The sequence below is a fragment of the Cinclus cinclus genome, chromosome 2 (assembly GCF_963662255.1).
Source record: "Cinclus cinclus chromosome 2, bCinCin1.1, whole genome shotgun sequence".
NCBI classification, from domain to species: Eukaryota; Metazoa; Chordata; class Aves; order Passeriformes; family Cinclidae; genus Cinclus; species Cinclus cinclus.
In genome coordinates this window covers 102,229,898-102,248,142 of record NC_085047.1, presented here as the reverse complement: position 1 = coordinate 102,248,142, position 18,245 = coordinate 102,229,898, and the positions used below count along the sequence as shown (strand labels likewise).

The following is an 18,245-nucleotide window of genomic DNA, read 5'->3' as shown; positions in this document are numbered from 1 at the left end:
GGCCCGCCGCTGCCCCAACACGCAGCGGCACAGGAGCCTTACCTGAAACTGATTTACCCCCGTCACTGCCTCTCTGTAGCTATCAGAAGGGCAGAAAACGCCTTAGGGTAATTTTTAATTACTACATTTGTTTTTAATCAAGCAGCAATTAAAGAAAAAACACCAGACTTCTCTCCGCAGCAAGCGAGGGACGCGTGGCCAGAGTCTCGTCAATAGGGGCAGTGCAGTACGGGAGTGCGTGCGTGGCGGTTCCATAGTGTAGTGGTTATCACGTCTGCTTTACACGCAGAAGGTCCTGGGTTCGAGCCCCAGTGGAACCAGCGCCCAGCTGAAGGTTATTTTTTTTTTTTTTTCCGTGGCTCGTGCTGAGTTTTCCAAAATTTCTTTTAGCGCCATGGGATTCGGTTTAGCTGTTTCCTCTACAAGACGGGAAATCGCATAAGCAGTTAAAGAAGGCGCGGGACCTGCGTGCGACAGAGGCGGAGCACTGTTTCCAGGGGAGCAGAAAGGCGCCCCAAGAGGGAAAGCCTGTCACACGGGATCCCATCCACAGGCTGTAACCTCGGCAGGGAACGCCCGCCCGCAAGAGGAGCCTTTCTCTGCCAGCGCTGGAGAGGAATCCCCACTTACCATGGTCCCTCGAAGGGGCACCCGAGGAGAACACAGAGAGCAGAGGCAGTGGTAGAAGCAGCAGCCTGTGCCTGCTTCCAGGCAGCAAGGGACAAAGGCAGTGGCGAAGTCCGCAGCCCCATGCATCCCCAAGGCGTCTCACCGGGACAGACGGGAGCGTGGATCCTTTCATCTCTGTGTTTGGAGACGTGTTTGAGTGCTGGGGAAAGGCCAGTGGTTTTCATAGCACACAGCTAGCAAGCACAGTTAACTCCATCCTTGTTTTTCCCTGTACTGTGCATACCCTTTTTATTAACTGGGAAAGAAAGAGCCATCTCAGCTTGCTTCAGAGCAATTTAACTTTTAAATTGTTACATGTTGTCCAATTTTGCACGTGCAAGGCTTTAGAAAAGGGTAACCTCTGGGCATGGGTGCTGTCACAGCGTCTGTCTGTGCGTGGGAGCCCTATGGAGTGCTGGGACTAAGATGTCTGTGTAGGAGGAGGAGAAGAGTCCCTGAGCTCCAGTGACCTGGAGTCAGCTCTTGAGTATCTTTGAAGGATCAGAGTGGGAGGGTGTGATTTACCTGTCTTGAAGATTAAAGAGAAAAAATTGGCTTAGCTTACTTTAATCAGAGGCTTATTAAGAAATCTGCCTTTATCATCATATTGAGAAAACTATTAACCTTTGTCAGTGCTTGTTCTCACTAAACAAGCACTCTGGGGTATGGGCAAGCTACAGTTAGAGATTGCAGATAGAGATTGCAGACTAATGCAAGGATACCTGCGCCAGGTTGCAAAAGCTTATTTTGTGTGGAAAGCAGCTGTACATCCCACAGTGAGACCTGGCAGGCTAAAGTCATAACATTAACACCATACTGATGCCAAGGGCCTGTGCATCCCGCACCCTGAAAGTGCAGAAGTACTCAGGTCTGGGGTTTTTCTGCCTATTTTTTTAGCAGTGTGTGCACAGCCCACAGGAAGTGAAGCCAAAGCAATGTGGTCTCCCGTCTGGTGTAAGCTGTCCTCCACAGGCTAGCTGCTTCCAGGATACAGGCTCAAAGCTGAGTCAGACATACCTAGACTTCTCCTCATGTAGGATATGCAAGCCTTTAGCGTAGGTATGTCCCATCTAAGAGGGATGGTGATACCCTGCCTTTGATGGCCATAACACCTCCAAGTGCATGAGTTACAGTGAATGGGCCTGGGCCTGGTGGGCAGCACTGGGCAATTATCTGCCTCATGTTTTCTTACTTTTTGGAAAAAATCTTTTCAGAAGATGACTTAAGCTCACGCATCAGACTTGTAAATAGAATGTTTTATTCCAAGAGCAGTATCTTAAATGTCCTGATTCTGAGAGATGTCTGCAGTTCACACGTGCATGTATAAACGTGTGTTTTGTTCATTTCCTTACTGTGCTGAAACAAAAGTGTGCCAGTCACACATTTCTGCTGAGGCACTGCTTATCGTGTGCGTTCGGGTTCCAGACGCACGGATCTGTGTGTGCTGCTCCAATTGAGCCGTCTGGCACTCTGACTCGGGGAGAAACATGACACTGCAACGTGGAGTTGCACTTTTCTCTCACAAACCAGTACTTTTGCCTCCTGCTTCCCCTCTGAGGCCACACACACATGCTGCCAGTCAGACTAAAAGCATCTCCATGGTGCAGAGTGATCTCTGTGTTTTTTCCCCACAATATGGCAGAAGAAAACACACCGAGATTTCTGAGGGCTATGAAAACATAGCAAAATGTCTTAGGGCCAATGGGGCATGAGCTAGAGCTGGAGAAGATGGACAGACAAAAGAGTGAACCTGCCCAGGCAGTTCCTGTTTTACATAGCGGTGGGAATGCTACCAAACTGTCTTAATTTGGGCCATTTGTCTCAGTTTTGTTCTGTAATCAATGCCAGACTAATCCTTATCCTTTTTGAAACTGTATTTTTGTATTTTATAAAGGGCAAATGTAGCCATGCTGTGTTATGTATTGGCCATTAATTTTTTTTCTGCCTTCTGTACCTGAAAATATTTCTGTGCTTCCTAGAAGTTAACTACATGATCCACTTAGCAATGCTGTCTGCAGTAGCAGCATGATTTTGCTGTTTACAGTTATTAAAATGAAGGACTATCAACACCATTAGACACAGTCTGAACTGTATACTATTTATATAGGGACTTTAATTCAAATACTGTTCTAATCTTCATGTGAAACAGTTTGTTTTTTGAATGCTATAGACAGTTTTTAAACAAAGGTTGCCTTTCCTTCTGCGTGAAGGGAGTTTTATAACTGGCAGCCACAGCCTTAAGAGTATCCCTTTGGACAAAATGTTCTTTGATAAGAGGTGTGCTATTTCTGAACACATTCCCTGATCTACTGTGCATTTCTTACACAAAATCAAAATGTATTTGGAGGGTGGGGTTGGCCATAAACCAAGCTGATTTAAAACTGCATGTGGTGATGAGTGAGAATTTAGCTTTGCTTTTCTTTAAAACATGGTATGTGATTTCTCTTTGTGTGAGTGGCTCTCCTTCCCTGTGACCTGTCCTTATGAGACCATAAGGTGAGAGGCTGAAGCTCAGGTCTGGTTTTCCAAGAGATATGGGGATGAAGGTATTTAGGGATTTTTAAGCTGGGATTTTCAAACCCAAGTGATTTAGATACCAACTGCTCATCAATGCAGAGAGGGAATAGATATCTGAGTGTCTTCAGCAGCTCTAGAAATCTCTGCCTCCATGGCAGCCCATTTTAGACTGATCTAAAGAGTTCAGGCTCTGTGTAGAGCCTGAAGTGAGATACTGCACTGCAGCAGATGCCCAGACCCTGCCCTGGTACCTTCAGTGGGTCTCATATTTGTTTAATTCCGGGCTGGACCTTCTGGTGGGTCTCGCTGCCCCAAGACAGGAACAGTGTATGAGCATGAGGCCTCTGGCAAGAGCTCAGGAGCAGCCCCCTGCCCTTAGAAAAGTGACCCTCTTCCTGGTGCCTGCAATAAGCTGCCCCGCCTGTTCGCCCTGCCATGCTTTGATTCTCCCCCAGGGCTTGGGGTGAGCTGGCCCAGGTCCATGAAGCAGAGTGGCCATGTCTGTGCCTGTGGCACCTGTGCCACAGGGGTCTGCCTGTGACAGCCCTCCTCTCCATGTAGGCAGGGTCAAGTACGAAAAGTGTTGGGCTGAGGAGGTTAAACTCCATGACGCTGAGCAAAGCAGTGAGCCCCCTTGGTAGGAGACTCCTCCTATCCATGTCACATACCCTGGTGAGTCTGGGATGTGTTCATGCTGGAGGTGTAACTGCAGTGGGATGCTGTACCTGACAACAAATTTACAGGGCATTCCAAATTTGTGGGTATCCAAAGGCAAGTGAGATGAATCCTGCCCCGGGGGACAGTTTTCGAAAAGCCAGCATTCTTGTTTGCACAGCATTCAGCATTTTTGAATGAATATAAACCAGAAGAGGAGAGACACTCTTAGAGACTGGCTTAACTGAACAGCAGCCTATGAGATTTATGCAGTGCCTTAATCTATTACCAGTGCATACAATCTGAGATCTCTTGAAAAAAAGCAAGCTGCTTGTGAAGCAATTGCTTTCAAAAACCTCCATTAAAAACTCACTACTGATTTCATATAATCAACAAAGATTGGAGGAACAGGTGCAAGATCCAATGGAATCACTAGCAGACTGTTTTTGTCTTGAATCAGTCATTCTGAAATAAAATCTTTCATGTAGGCTGGCTGAGAGAATACTGAAGGTAGAACAGTTAGCAAAGAGAGGTTTACATTTTTGGCTAGAGATTTTTGCAGCCTAGCAAGTAAAGTAAACAGCTGAAAAACACTATTTTTGTTTGATCTACTAATTGCAGTTTTCAGCCTGGTGCAGTTAGGTGACTGGGAGAGCAGTAAGGCCAGGGCAGATTTCTACACACAGCTACTGCTAGGAAAGACATTGCTAGTTAGAGGTAAATCACTGGGGTGGGAGATAATAAATACATGCTATGTACAATAGACAATATATACTATACATCTTTCACAAGGATTTGGCATCTGGATTTTTGTAGGGTGTATGTGTGGTTTATATGTAGGTATATCATGTTTTATTTGGACATATGTCTGCATGTACAATCAGATTCACACTCAGAGTGTCAGTACCTCAGTACTTGTTGCCTTTTAAAAACTGTTACAGATGGCACAGCCTCCAGGATGGAGTTTGACAGTGACAGTTGTGTGGTTGGCTTGATGGTGGCTTGATAAAATCATGGGAATGGAGGAGAGTAAGGTGCTTAGGCAATGCTTAAGTTAATCTCATGCCTTCCCATCAAGCTAAGCAGTACACTAAGGAGCTATCTATTCACAACAGAGGAAGGAAAAGATGCAGTTCAAGATGGGGAGCGTCCTGCTGTCTCTTCTTTTCTGGTACAAAGGTATGCATTTTGCCTCCTGAGAGGCACTTTTGGATGCCCCTCTTTGTCTTTCCTGTTTCAGCCACACTTTCTTTTGCCAGGGGCTGTGGGGTACAGAGCAAGCTCTTCTCTACATTCTCATGGAAACATAATAATTTGGGGAAAGGCAAAATGTGGAGGAGAAGTGTAATTTATGTACATGAGTGAGCGGCATTCTTACAGCTCTATGAATATTCAGTAGTAAAACTCTCTTTCAAAAAAATAATTGCAGTGTAAAAAATTGCCATATAATTTGTCAAAATATGAATTTGCAAAGAAAATTGTAGTGCAGCTGAGCCAGTGTGTAAATAATAACTCTGAAAAATGAGGTGCAGTATAACATGAAAGACTGGTCCTCCATTAATCAAAACTCTTGATTAATCAAAAAATGATCATTTTCTCTAGCAGCAGGACATTGCTGATGAAGATTGCCCTTTTTTAAAGACCTTTCAAGGTATTTTGCCCTGGAAAAGACTTCCAAAGATACTTTTAGAACAAAAAGCAATTCATAAATCTAGGAAATGGGAAGGGTATTTATCATTTTTCAGAAAAGTAAAAAAAGTAGGTAAGCAGGAGCTAGAATAATCCAGAAAATTTAGGGTCACAATCTCCTTCCATTTTAATTCACCTAGTTGTGGAGAACAAGGAGATGATTTTCTGGTTCATATTTAAATTTCTGGCTTCCTCAAAGCCAATGGCAAAACTACTTTTTTCTTAAATGAGACCGAGGGTTGCTCTTGGTAAGCGGTGGGCAGTCTCTACCAACATGAATGTGTGAATCAAGTATGATCTGTCACAGTGAGGAACAGATTAATCAAACAGTCCAACTTTTCTCCTGTGGGTGTTGAATTCCCAGTGTTTTTGTATGTCTGGTTTTTTCTATGTGTTTTTTTCTCTGTTTCCACTAGATATTTTGCTCTTCCAAATTTCATGGGTGCTCCTCAACTAGCCATGCCTTCATTTCACCTTATGTTTGGCTGCACCCAGCTCTGCCTAATTAATAGATCTTTCTTTTAATCTCCCAGCAAATATTTGTACGTTCTCCTTGAACCTTATCTCTTCACTCTCCTTTGTTGCACTTGGGAAGGTGACTGACGCCTGAGCTTCTAGGAAGAGTGTTTTTATACCGACTCCAACATTTTTTTCCCTATTGGTGGCATAACTGCAATTAGTCCTTGGAATAAGTTCATATACCTTGCTCTGAATTCCAGACAGCTTGCTTTTAAGAGACACCCACACATCAGGATATTTTTGGAGAGCCTGCAGTGAAAAATAAGTTGCAAGATCACTTTCCAGGCATCACTCCTTTGGTATTTAATTTATTTTCTTAATTTATTGTATTTTTTAATTTACTGTTTTTCTGTTTCGCTGTCTAAGTGTCCCCTTGTGGATGAAAAGAGAACAGCCCAGGTGCCCCTCACGCTCCTGCCTCTCCCAGCACCAAGGCGCCGCTAGGTCAGCCCTCGGAGCTACGTGCACTGATGCCGCGATAAGCTACTTATCTTATTTTCCCTGGCAGAGCAAGTGGCTTAGAGGAGCACCCTCGCCCTGGCCGGGCTTGTGTTCGCTGGGGACACAGCCCAGCAGCGGCAGCAGCCGCGTATGGAGCAGCAGGAGGGTTCCTGCGAGGGGCGAGTGCCGGCTCCGTGCGCACGGCGAGGTGAGCGCCCGAGCCCCGGAGCGACAGGAGCGCGCTCACAGAGCCGCGCACCGGGAGCCGGCACACCGCAGCAATTCCACACTCGAGATTTCTCTTTTTTCATAGCTAAAAAAAAAAAAAAAGAGCCAATTCCCCTTCCCCCCCCCCCCCCCCCCCAAAAAAAAAAAAAAAAGAGGCTCAAACATGCCTTTTAAATCACGGTAAATAACATCTTGAGTAGTGCTGCCCTTTGGCATAATCAATGCATCTAATGAAATTACTATGCAGGCAATGTTCTGCGTAGTTCCAAGCAGGAAGGAACAAACATGTCAATAAGGTTAGAAAATGCTGAAAATTTCTAAGGAACACTTTGGGGGAAAAAATAATTAATTATGCATCTTTTAAGAAAAAAGGGAGGAAAGGTAGATTTTTTTTTTACGAATTAATTTAGCGTTTTTCAAATATTGTCATGACATTAAAAAATAGTGGAAACATTATGGAAAATGAGAAATTATTAATTAAATAGATGTAATTGTGATTACATAAATATGTTCTTTATTGCTTTCAAATAAATACCAGTAAATATTAAGTGAAACACAATACAAAGGAATGAAAAGGAAAATCTAATGAAAGTCATTCAAATAAAGAAAATTACATTGAAATTGAATAATACAACTGTGAAGAATCCCCATAAAATGAAGGAGGAAAGGAACAGCCTATTTAAAGCCTGAGCGAGAATCAACACAAAAGATGAGACCTCCCCTTTGCAGGCCAGTGTCCTCTTGCCCCCAGTTTCTGCTCTGGCCGAGCCTGGCAGTGTTCAGCAGAGGTCAGTGCTCGCAGGCTGATGTCACATCTGGGTGTTGGTGCTCTGCTGGCTGCTGCTGGGGTCACAAAGTCACCTGCAGGAGAAACAGGCTGGGCACTTGGCCAGCCTGGCTTTAGGTGCAAGAACCCCTGGATGGGCACCCTGCTTTCACCAGCCCAGCCTGGTTCCGATGTTTTTTGGGTGGACACAGACTTGTACGTGTCCTGGAGGTCTCTGCCTGCCGGCATGGCTCCCACGGACCATTTAAAGCTCACGCCTTTTAGAAATGAAGGTGCTGTTTGCACAACACATTGTCCCACGGAGCCTGCCTAGCGTGGCCACGGAAAAAGCCCCGGGGGAAAATCGACAAAAGCAATCACGAAGCGTGTGGACAGGGGAGCTGTTCTTGCCAAGGGGACCTGGGGACTGGCCACAGCTGCAGCAGGGGCCCTTGGGACCATTGCCTCTGGCACAGGGGCAAGGAGAGATGGGGAGAATGCCACGAATGTGCCAGCTTCCCGAAATGCACCTTCTTGCGGGGGCTGGTGCAACCTGATGTGAGTCACCTCAGTCGCCTGGCACGATTTTCAGGGCTGGGATGTAAAAATAGTCCGAGTTAATAATATAGCAAGATACAAACTAGCACCCAGTGGGCACAGAGGCACTGCAATGCTTTCTTCAGTGTCTCGACCCTCTGTATTGCTTACAGGCCGTTACCTAACTCTGCTTCCTGATGCTCTCTAATGCGGTGTTCAGGGAAAAGAGGGTGTTTCAGAAAGCATGATAAAACCAGTGCCACCCATTCCAGCCATTATTGTGACTTTTTGGTGTTTTTCTGGGGTTCCAGTCTTATTTTTCTGGGGTTGAAGATGTTCTCCTTTCCCCTACCCCATAACCCACAGGTGCAGAAGGCAAGCAGGTGTGCAAAAGGAGTCATTGTGGCCAGAAAGCACTGCTGCATCATGGGGGCATTGCTCTCCATTGGGGGAGAAAAAATATTTCTACCTCTCTGAGCGCTGTTAAACTGAGATGTTGCCTACAGAGATGAGACAAAAAGAAAAAATCAACTATTTTCCAGCTGAAATTTCTAGGATACCTGTATAATAAAGTAAATAAATTAAGAGATTAACATTTTCCACATACTTTCCTGGCAATTATCAAGTTTACATGAACTTATTCCAGTAAATTGAGTGACTGGCATTTATTCTGTGTTATATTTTATTTCTTTCTTTTTATATTTATAATGTGCTTTCGCATGCTTGTATATCTGTCATTAATTCCTGCACAAAAAGATGACTTGCTGCTGTGATTTTATGGTCAGCATAGTGAATATGATTCTTCAGAGTTACTGTATTGAACACAGCCTTTGGCAGTGTTATTTCTGCCCACATTTATCTTCCTTCTTTTTTTCTTCTTTTTTAACCACATTCCTAATAATTACAAATTTTCTGAGAAACACCATCACCTGTTCCTGTTATTAAAATGCCAGCAACTGAGTTTCTTTGCCATTGATTGCCCCTTTCCCCAAGTAGCCCTAAGCTGTGCCTTCTGGTTTATCCAACTTCCACCTCAGGAAACCCCATCCTGGCACCCCAGGGTTACCTCTGCCAGCTCTCTTCTTTCTGCCCCAAAACTGGACCTGTTCCTGGAGTATCATTCCCATTAATCCTGTTCAGCGGCAGGTGCCAAGTGGAGACATCTCAGGACCTGGGCTCCAACCCAGCCTCACAGGCACAGGCTCCCTGGCTCAAAATCACCCCCTGGACCTCGTCCCAAGACCTGGTCCCTAAGTCCTGTGCTATGGAATAACATCTGTACGTGGCAGTGCTCTGGTCACACCACACTGCAGGTTGGGATGAATGAGCAGGAAAGGTGCATGCCTTATCTCCCTGCCTCCAACAAACACAGATAATAATTTATTTTACTGGATTCATGGTTTGCTGAAGGTCCTGGAGGGCTGTAAATAGAGGTCTTTCCTTTTTAATGTTTTGAAGTTTTTGTCAGTCCTATGCTTTTAAAGCAGCCTCTGGTGGCCGTACAGGCCTTATGACTCTCCCTTGAATTGCAGCAATTCGTTCTGTCTGACCTACAATTACCAATTATCTTTGTAACCTTCCTTGAAGGCAAACATGCTCGCTATAAAAGCATGCTGCCCATCACATTTTTAGGCTATTGGCAGCCAGCTTTCCTCCTCATTTCCTTTGTAGGACAGGGCCTGTCAGAGCTGTAAACACACCAATATATCAATTACTGTTTTGTGGCCAACTGCAGGCAAGGGCATCTTTCATTTGCTTTCCTCTCCCAAGGCCAGGGGTTATCAGGCTGCCCTGCCCAGGCAGGACATTTGGCCATCCAGTGCTATGCTTATCCCATGCCAAGCCTGCTGCTCCCCTGTACCGTGGCTGGGTGGCTGAGCCCCTTGTGGGAGTGAGCCCTTTGCAGTTCACCTCTCCTAGCTGAGAGAGGGGAAGCTGAACTCCTGCTTGAGGTGTTTGAATCAGAAAGTTACGTGGTGAAGAGTGGAGGTGCCCAGCCCAGCTCAGACAGCCAGAGGGGCAGCATGCCAGCACTGCCTGGCACCCTGGCACTGCCTTTGCACCACTGTGTGTTGTGGGACTGACCCAATAAAACATTGCATTGAAAAAAGGGTGCAAAAGGCCTAAACTTCACACCCTAGCTTGATTAGCAGGTGTGTCCCCTGGCAGATGAAGCTCAAAGCCATTCTCCTAGCTCAGGAGCAGGTATCACTGGCTGAGTGCAGCCACCCACAAAATGCTGGGTCACCTGTAGAGGAAGATTTATTCCTGGTGGTCAAATTGATGCTCCCATACACTCACCCACCTGAAATCTATTCCTTTTGTTGTTGTTTCACTCACAGCTGTTGAGTTTCCAGCAGCATGTGTCAATGGCATATTAAATTTTGATCTTGGGTCTCAAAGGGAGGGACTCATGAGGTCTATTGAAGGGCTCAGTATGGTCACAAAGCAATATCCTACACCATCCTGGTAACTTACATCCCCTTTCCCCACCCCAGGCATGGAGTGCTCTAGAACAGGCCTCACCATTCTACAGTTGTGGAACATAACTTCCTTAGGTTAATGGCCAGACTTGATGATCCAGAAGAAGCCTTTTAAAACCCCTTTTCCAGGCTAAAGTGTGTTAACCACTGTAACAAATATCAAAAAAACCCTCAAAAATTTTCTCCACAAAAATCAGTCTTCTAAAGAAGAAAACAAAGTGGTAAAGCAGATGGAAGGAGCTGAGCCTGCAGCCCTGTGAGCCTGGGATTGATGGGCAATGGGAACACACAGCAGGCTGTGATGGCTGGGGAACCATTCCAGATGTCAGGGCAAGGGAGCCCTTCCCTTGCAGCTGGTGCTCCTGGAGCAGGGCACCTGTCCTGCTGGGAAAGGACACCCCTCTATGGGCCAGGGCGTCAGAAGAGACACCTGCCAGCCTGCATCTCACGCCCCAGGAACCAATGCTTCTCCAGCACTGGCATCAAACAGCACAGGGCAGGCAGGAGAAGCAGGCACAGCATTACTTTTAATGGCACAGATGGTCCAGTTTTGGTAAGTGATAAAATCCTGCTTTCTCTTGTATTGACAGACAGCATTAACTTAAATCACTTTCATACAGGTTTAAGTCAAACTTCTTTGCCCCGTGTAGCACAGCACTGGAATGGCTTTGAGTTTGACCCTCTGTCTTGGTTTTCGGATTGCACAGTGGAGTCCCAGGGGTTGGCTTGGTAACATTTGTGCTGGGAAAGCTGAAGTGGACTGCTGTGTGGGGCCTCCAGCCTATGCTTTCCATGGTGTTTAGAGATGTACAAGCATGTTTTCCTCCTGAGCATGCTGGGCTCTGGGTGACCCCTGCCTCCCTTTTGGGAAGCCACAACGTTTTATTGTAGACTGGTATTTACTGTTTATGCAAGGGCCAATGCTACGGGTTAATGTGGTAAGTTCCAGAATTCTGATGCCAGAAATGCTGCTCTGGGACACTGGAGCACAGGAGACCATCCCTCTGTTAAAGAAAGGAATTTTTAAAAATTTCTTTATAATTTTGCTTTTGGAGGTCCTTTTTTTTTAGACTCTTAATACATTTAGACTCATTTTCACATCCAAGGAGCAGTAGCATTTCAGCAATAAACAGAGCTTTGTGTATAGTTTATATTTCAGCTGATTACAATTGCTCTGTGTTTGTGAGTCTTTTGAGATGAGACTTGCTATAGTAATGTAAGATGTAAATTCCCAGCATTAGCTGGAGCTTCCTAGGCTCAGCAAAGTGACAGTGTATGAATGAATAAATCATAACTAGATTTCAGTGAATAATTCATAATCAAATTCTTTTGGTGAAAAAATCGTCTTTTCATATTCACAAAATATGAAACCTGCCTCTGGAGATGGCAGGTTTCTCATGGGTCCTGTATGCAAGCTTTTACCTGCTCAATCACTTTTTCCTTACTGGCTTGTAAGGAAAACCTGATATTTGACATTTGACTTGTGTTGATGAGTTATCAGCAGTTATGAGATTATTTATTATTATTTTATTTTCATAGCTGTTTGGGAAATACTCTACCAGTCTATAAGCTATTAACATACTCTGCTTTGGACTTCACTATGAAGCAAGAAGAGCCTTTTCAGTAAGGAAAAAGCCTTGTAAAAAAACCACTGCTCAGTAAGAGGCAGGAGATAAAACAGGTCAGATGTTGGAAAAATAGTATCTCATCCTCCACAGCCATGATTACTGGTTTTCCCCAAGAAGGAAAAAAAAGGAATCTTGTCTGTAAGACAGATTAGGAAGGCCTATTTAAGTTTCTTTTTTTCTCCATCACATCCAGAGGGGGTGATCTCAGGCCAAGCACCTTGTGAGGTGCCCTGTCTCCTCCAAAGATGCTTGGGATCTGCAGTGCCACCAGGCTAGGATTTCACCCTTGAAGTTCATCAGCTTAAACATTTGAGGGGGAAAATGTGACAGGGAAAGTGTGGAGCAAGAAGACATAAAAAATGGATATTTGCAAGATTAAAGCAAATATATGTAAAGCAGAGACTGAGGGGTCCAGCAGGTGTTTTACCTCAGGATGATTCAGGTGTATCTGATCAGGAAGAGGAGATGCCAAAGGCATCTGAAGGAAAATCCAATGGAGAAGTAGCACAGACATGAGCACATGCAGTGACCTGCTCCTGCCCATGTTCTCTTGCCTTCTCCTGGGGAAGTCAGCCTGGGGAGATATGGTAGATTTGTCAGTCCTTCCTCTATTTATTTGTCTCAGGAGTAAGTGTTGATTTCCTGATGTTTGCTTACAGCATCTGTTTCTGATCTCTTTCTCCCTCTTCTTCCCTCCATGCGCACTGCCCAGCTGTGATGGCCCTCTCCCCAGGAGAGGTAAGTCTCTGGATAGTTCAGCTGCCAGGTAAGCTGGGGGGGTCTGACACTGCCCAACCCTGGTGCCTTAGGACAAAGCAGGGATGGCACGTGTGTCTTAAAGCTCAGGCACATGTTCTGACCATTGAATCTAAGGGGATCCGAGTAGTTCTGTGCTTCATGCTGAACTGGTGATAAGAAAGTGTCTCAGACAAGGTGCAGCAGTCCAGACAGGCAGAAGAATTTGTCTAAGATTCAGAATTCAGTTTTGGCCTCGTGACACTAATGTTGATGACTATGTTCATTTATTACTAATTTTTTACCTTTCCTTTAGGACGAGAGACTGGAGCTGTGGCACAGCAAGGCTTGCAAATGTGATTGCCAAGGAGGCCCTAACTCAGTGTGGTCCAGCGAGAATAATGGCTTGGAGTGCATGCCAGGTAACAGAGAGAGCCTTCAGCAGCTTCCCCTTTGCACCTGGCATTGCAGAGCTGGCACATTCCAGATCCAGCTGCTGATGGGGCTGGTGGAGCTGAACCAGTTCACCTCTGGTGAGGTGAGGGGATGACCCTGCGCCATCAGGCAGAGGCAGTCCCCATGTCTGGGTCTTGAGAGGTCACCTAGGGTGGCCCATGCTGGCCAGTGACAGTGGGCATTTGTCTTTCTCCTCCTGGAGCCCTTGGTGCTGGTGCTTCCAGAAACTGGCTGGGGCAGCTACTGCCATGTGTAGGATTTGCTGTAGGAAACCTTTTGTACCATGTAGGCTCATTCTCCCTTACTGCAGTTTTACCTGTGACATCTTCTAGACTCTCCAGGGATCAAGAAAAAGAGTTATTCCTTCTTTGCAGCATATTTTTATATGGGAAGGGAAGGGAAGGGAAGGGAAGGTGGCAGGTTTGGTTGATCTGTCCATGGCCAAGGAGCATGTGGGCAAGGAGTGGTGCTGGGTTTCCTGGCCAGGCCAGGTGTTAGGGGTGGTTCCTCCCATTAGCATTATGTAGCTGAAGTAATGAAGGCATTTCCCTTGTTCTCCTGAATGAGGAACATTTCCACTGTAACTCTCAGCTGTCACTGTCCCCAGAGAGGGGCTTTGCATTCCCCTTGCCCAACCCAGCCCAGCCCAGTCCAACCCACGTTGTGTGGCCTGGCATTCCCTGCTGCCTGGGGACAGTTTGCAGAGCAGCCATGCAGAGCTGCTCTGGCATGGCTGAAGGGAGCAGCTGGCCTCACAAATGCTGCATGACTTTTCTCTGGCTTGGCAGTAACAGTGTTCAGTGGTTTAGCTGCTTTGGCTGGGCAGGCACCAGGCATCTGTTTTGGCAGGTCCCTGTGCATGGTACAAATGGACTCACCAGAAGGTGACCTGCTAATTGCATTATGTTTGTGTGGTCTGTGGATTAGTGTTGCTAAAAGTGAAGTTGGGTGGTGTTTGAGATAAGCCTGATGAATAGTAAACACACACAGCCACTCTCTTGCACAAGGTGAGCAAGGCTTTTAACGTGGTGGAAAAGCATGATGTTTCCATGCCTGGAGGAAGGCGGGACAGTGGCTGTATGTTTTCATGGGGACAAACAAGTTAATAAGGTTCCGACTGAGCAAGATATGTTAATGAGATATTGATGCATGCAATATTGACCTAGTAGAGCTTGCTAATGAGACATCGACCGCATGGCTGCAGTGCTGGGGAGTTGCAGTGGGGAAGCCACAGTCATTCCAGGTTCTGGGCATCCACTAATGCTCCCCATATGTTGATTGTTTTTAACATGAGGCACAATGGTGGTTGTTCAGGCATGGATAAGGCAAGGAAACCTCTTACGTACAAGTGAAGCTGTGCAGAGCTTTGCTTGTTCCTCTGTTGCTGAGACCTGTGAAACAGGCTATGCTAAACTGAGGGACAGAATTACCTTTGGGGACTCCAGAGGCTCCACAGGCTGCAGAATCAGAAAGTGCTGCCCATGATATAGATGTTTTCCTAGGCAATCCCTATGTGACACTTGAGTGCCTTCCGTGTGTCTTGATACACAATGATAACCTGATCACATAAGAAAACAATAAAAGATCATAACAAAAAAAACCACAACTAGGTCCAGGTAGCATGCAGGTGTTCAGTATCACTAAAGTCTTGCCTTCCAGAGCACAGTGTGGTGACCCACCACAGAAAGTTTTAATGACAAATGAGTATTTCTTTCTCCAGTAATTTTGCAGCCAGTGGTAGTTGTGTTGAATTTCTCACTGCTGAAGAAGACAGTTGTGGGGGCAGGATTGTTACCCTGAAGATCTGCAGTCAAAAACTGAGATGGAAATCCCTGAGCTCTCAGCAGGGCTGAGCATGACACCTCACTGGCACCAGAGCACCTGCAAAAGTTCCACAAGGCAAGGCCACCTCCAGATACACAGAAGCTCCCCATAGCAGAAAATGAAGGTCTGAGGGTAGTTGTGGAGGGGTGACCAGAGCTGGCTCAGCAATTTTGCCATGCAAGTAGAGCTGTAAATCAAGACAGTCATTGGAGGGGCAGAAGGAGGTAAAGTCCAGCAAGAAAAGAAGTGCCCAGCATTGCTCAAGGACCAGGCAAAAGCTGACAGCCTGGAGGCTGGATCCAGGCTGATGTATCCAGTCAGGCTCTTCTTCCACATGCTTAGAAGAGGGGGATTCAGACTGCAACATCTGAAGAAAGCCTTTCCCCCAAAATGTTGCAGTCAGAACAAGTCCAGTAAGTTTGAGAGAAAAAGAAGAGTTAGAAATTAACACAAGCGAAGGTTAGAAATTAAAACCCTATGGCCCCAGGGCAGGTTTTGGTCTGGGATGAGAGCATTCCCAGCATCCTAATCAGGGAGAAGAGAGAGCAATGAAATCCCAGGAGGTATTCACAATATATATGCAAACACACACAGAAAACAGAGACATTTCTGTCCCTCAGTGTTTTTCCTTTGTTCTGCAGAGTGTCCCTACCACAAGCCCCTGGGGTTTGAGTCTGGTGCTGTCACCCCAGACCAGATCAGCTGCTCCAACCCTGAGCAGTACACGGGCTGGTACTCCTCCTGGACAGCCAACAAGGCCCGCCTCAATGGCCAAGGCTTCGGGTGAGTTCAAAAATGCCTCCCTGAGATGTCCTGGGGGCTGTGGGTGTGGGGGCTGGGGAGCCCTGGCCATGGGGGGGCAGGAGGGTCTGCCTGGGAGGGCACAGTGGAAGACAGAATGGGGCTGGTGCTGTGCCCCCAGGTGTGCGTGGCTCTCCAAATACCAGGACACTGCACAGTGGCTGCAGATCGACCTGAAGGAGGTGAAGGTGATTTCGGGGATCCTCACACAAGGGCGCTGTGATGCTGACGAGTGGATGACCAAGTATAGTGTACAGTACCGCACCGACGAAAACCTCAACTGGGTGTACTACAAGGACCAGACTGGGAACAACCGGGTCAGTGACCTCTGCTCTTGGGCTGGGAGGGTGGCATGTTTGGTGACAACAGGTCTCAGAGGAAGGTGCATCAAAAGGGGGATCCTGTGGGAGCAGTGGATGGGTCTCAGTGCTCACTCTGCAATAGGGAGCAGTATAGAGAGGGGCCATTCCCCCCTGAGGTGAGAGTGTATCATGCTGACCAGTGCAGATGGACAAAATACATTATTTGTGTTTTCTAATGATCATACTGCAGTCCAGATTAAGCTCAGAGGCATTAGCTGGCATTCCAGAGAAGACAACACCTCCATGATAAAACCCGTTTCTCAGCTGTGGTCACAGAGCCCCAGCCATGCTTTGGCACTTCACAGGGATTTCTTTTATTGCCATGTCCAGGGATAGTGCATAATCCTTTTGCAGAAAAACCACTCAGACAAAATCTGCCACTAGTTAAGTAATAACCCACCAAACCATTCTCATGCTGCACTTCTTACTGGTTGACTTGAAACAAAAAATTGCTTTGGGGAGGTATTACAGAGTTGCCTCTGATCCCTGTGCAGTCCAGGTGAGCTGGGGGATGCCACAGCTGCTGCCTCCCAGGTGTTCTCAGTGCTCATCTGTGGGAATGGACCTGTCTTAGCATAGGAGGCTCTGCTGGCTTTGCTGAACTGCCTGCAGCCCTGGGGAGATGCTCAGTTTTCCCAAAAAAACAGCTCATGGCAGCAGATGTGACATCAACGCCAAGGAATAGGGAAAGGGCCCTCAAATATATTTTTTGTCTATACTGGCTTGTGTTGGAGTCTGGCTCATGAACTTCAAAGAGCCAAAGTCAAACCATGGTCACTCCAAAAAAGTAGTGCCTTGGTACAGGAAGGCAAATGAGAGAGAATGGGGTCAGATTTTCTGGCCGAACCATAAAAGGTGCAGGACTGATGGGGGGAAATATCCTACTGAGAAAACTGAATCAGTGTGACAAAAATTGTCTACGTATGGCTATTTTTAAAATATTTTGTTTTGAGGGTGAAGGGGAAGGAGCCTCCTTCTCCTCTGCTCTGTACAGCATCCCAAACTCATGGGACAGGATTTCCAGCCCCTTAACAACCTCTCCCTTCACAGGTTTTCTATGGCAACTCTGACCGCTCGTCCTCGGTGCAGAACCTGCTGCGGCCGCCCATCGTGGCCCGCTACATCCGCCTGATCCCGCTGGGCTGGCACGTGCGCATCGCCATCCGCATGGAGCTCCTCGAGTGCCTGGGCAAGTGCGGCTGAACGCTGTGTCCCGAGGGGCTCCCTGGGTCTGCCCGAACGCCCAGCCTGCAAAGGAAGGGCTGTCTTGAATAAAATGTCACTTCACACTATGGCTGGTGACTGGGGCACACGCTGGGGAAGAGGGAGGTTCAGAGCCATGGCTTGGACCCTCTGAGGTGTGGTGCTTCTGGCGTTGGTTGTTGGGTTGGGGAAATGATAGTCACGATGCGCTGTGAGCACTGAAATATGCTCAGATGGGGTGGGGTAGGGCAGGGCTCGCATCCTCTTTGGGAGGGCAGGTGTATGCCAGGACAGACATCTCATGGCCTGAGAAAGGGCTGGGGCCAGATCTGGCCTGTCCCTGGTACAAGGGCCCCCATCTAAATCTCACACTCCCAAATCACCTCATGTTTACTTGTATCAGGAACCCTCTGGCCTGAGCTGCTGGGGCTGGTTTTGGGACAGATATCGGTGCCTGGAGCACCAGGTGGACAAGCCCTCTCTGTATCCTCTCTGTTTTTGCACTGACACATCCTGGGGACCCCAGCACTTTGCTCCCTGTGGATGTTTGAGCACAGGTACAGGGACTCACTCTTCTTAACCGTTTGATCTCCATGGCCTGATCTCTAGTGGGTGTTTAGCGCCCAAGGAATTTGGGGCATGTGGATGATGGACATCAGCCATGATGATGGATTCCTGGGCTGACAACCCAATTACTAAGGTTCCTGTCCCTGCCTCAGCCCAGGAGCTGATG

General features: G+C 46.9%; 1 protein-coding gene and 1 non-coding gene across 2 annotated transcripts; both read left to right on the top strand.

Annotated features, from left to right (window-relative positions):
* The first annotated feature begins 247 nt into the window (after positions 1-247).
* Positions 248-320, top strand: TRNAV-UAC (transfer RNA valine (anticodon UAC)). The gene has a single exon. It is a non-coding gene; the product is annotated as a tRNA-Val (tRNA).
* A 4,582-nt stretch (positions 321-4,902) lies between these two features.
* RS1 (retinoschisin 1) lies at positions 4,903-17,512 on the top strand. Its single transcript, XM_062515138.1, has 6 exons — positions 4,903-5,019; positions 12,844-12,869; positions 13,183-13,288; positions 15,788-15,929; positions 16,069-16,264; positions 17,360-17,512. The coding sequence occupies exons 1-6, from the start codon at positions 4,968-4,970 to the stop codon at positions 17,510-17,512; spliced, it is 675 nt and encodes a 224-aa protein (XP_062371122.1). The 5' UTR covers positions 4,903-4,967.
* Positions 17,513-18,245: the final 733 nt, after the last annotated feature.

Bases quoted from the DNA above. Each gene is read 5' to 3' on its own strand.
- RS1 (XM_062515138.1), top strand. From the start codon at position 4,968: ATGCAGTTCAAGATGGGGAGCGTCCTGCTGTCTCTTCTTTTCTGGTAC. The intron at 5,020-12,843 runs GTATGCATTTTG...CGCACTGCCCAG, and splicing joins TCTTCTTTTCTGGTACAAAG to CTGTGATGGCCCTCTCCCCA. The intron at 13,289-15,787 runs GTAACAGAGAGA...TTTGTTCTGCAG, and splicing joins TGGCTTGGAGTGCATGCCAG to AGTGTCCCTACCACAAGCCC.